Source organism: Microtus ochrogaster, unplaced genomic scaffold, assembly GCF_000317375.1.
Source record: "Microtus ochrogaster isolate Prairie Vole_2 unplaced genomic scaffold, MicOch1.0 UNK98, whole genome shotgun sequence".
NCBI classification, from domain to species: Eukaryota; Metazoa; Chordata; class Mammalia; order Rodentia; family Cricetidae; genus Microtus; species Microtus ochrogaster.
In genome coordinates, this window is record NW_004949196.1 from 400,196 (window position 1) to 401,417 (window position 1,222).

The 1,222-nt window shown below is 51.5% G+C and overlaps 1 protein-coding gene across 1 annotated transcript in view; it reads left to right on the forward strand.

Moving 5' to 3' along the window:
- Catsperd (cation channel sperm associated auxiliary subunit delta) overlaps positions 1-1,222 on the forward strand; it is a 48,249-nt gene that overhangs the window by 43,191 nt on the left and 3,836 nt on the right. Inside the window, exon 19 of the mRNA XM_005371138.2 lies at positions 507-804. Coding sequence (XP_005371195.2) covers positions 507-804 — 298 coding nt within the window. The remainder of the gene's footprint in view (positions 1-506; positions 805-1,222) is intronic.

Sequence of the window (1,222 nt, forward strand, 5' to 3'; positions counted from 1 at the left end):
GGGGGGGGGGTGTCAAGGAGAGGTGACACAGAGGTTTGGCGATTCTGGGGATGGTAGTGTGTGTCTGTTACCCCAGCAATGGGGAGATGGACAGACACAGGAGGATCAAGAGTTCAAGGCCATCTTTGGCTACAGAACTAGTTTGAGGCCAGTCTGGGCTACAGAAGATCACGGTCAACTGTGGGCTGTGGCCGCATAAGGGTGGTCATCCGCCTGGCCTCCTGGACGCTTGCCGGGCTGCAGGCTTTCACTCCAGACTCCTCCCTCCCCTCGCTGAGGCTGTTGGTCCTCCACGCCCCTGACCTCACCAGGCTCTCTCACTGTCTGGCAGCAGCCAAAGTTCAGCTGTCCTGTCATCATGTTTTTCTTTCAAATGGTGATGTAATTGTCCTTAGTCCCCTTTCCTCCAAACAGAAAAACCTATTTTAGTGCCCATGCAAAGAGAAAGCTGGCCTTGTGAACAGGAGTGGGGACCCAGGACAGTCTATGCCCACTGTTCCCTGCAGCTACTGCAGCCTAAACACCGTATTCAGTGTGTACGTGTACGGGGCCTTACCCATGGCGATGTTCCCGCCGGTGCTCAGCATCATGCTGCTGGTGGTTACAACACTACTGAGCATATGGCTAGCCTACGCCATCCCCAAGGAGCTGAGCACTGAGAGGGGCCAGCGCTTCAAGAACTTCTGGTACTGGCTGTTCCATGGCTGCTTTAAGATCTGCAACTGTTTCTGGCTGTGGGACAGACTGAGACAGTGCCTGCGCTCCAGGAAGGTGAAGGACCAGCCAGGGGGACTCCCAAGCCAGGCAAGATAGACAGACGTTGAGAGACAGCCAAACACGTAGGGGCTGCAGGGAGGGACCTCTGACCTCCATGTATGTACATATTGTCTCCTGCCCCAATAAACTGTTAACAATAGTGACCAGACAGCATCCCTGGCAACCCAGTGCTCCACCCCCTAACCACACCCCCAGCCGTCTTTATATATCAAAAACAAACATGTTTGTTCCCACACTAACAAGTTTTTCCCATCCTCCAATGTTAACCTCCAGCACAAATATGTCAAATATGTTTTTTCCCCAACTTTTACATCAAAACATCTTTTTTAGAAAAATATTTATTTATTTACTATGTATACAATGTTCTGTCTGTGTGTATGTCTGCAGGCCAGAAGAGGGCACCAGACCTCATTACAGATGGTTGTGAGCCACCATGTGGTTGCTG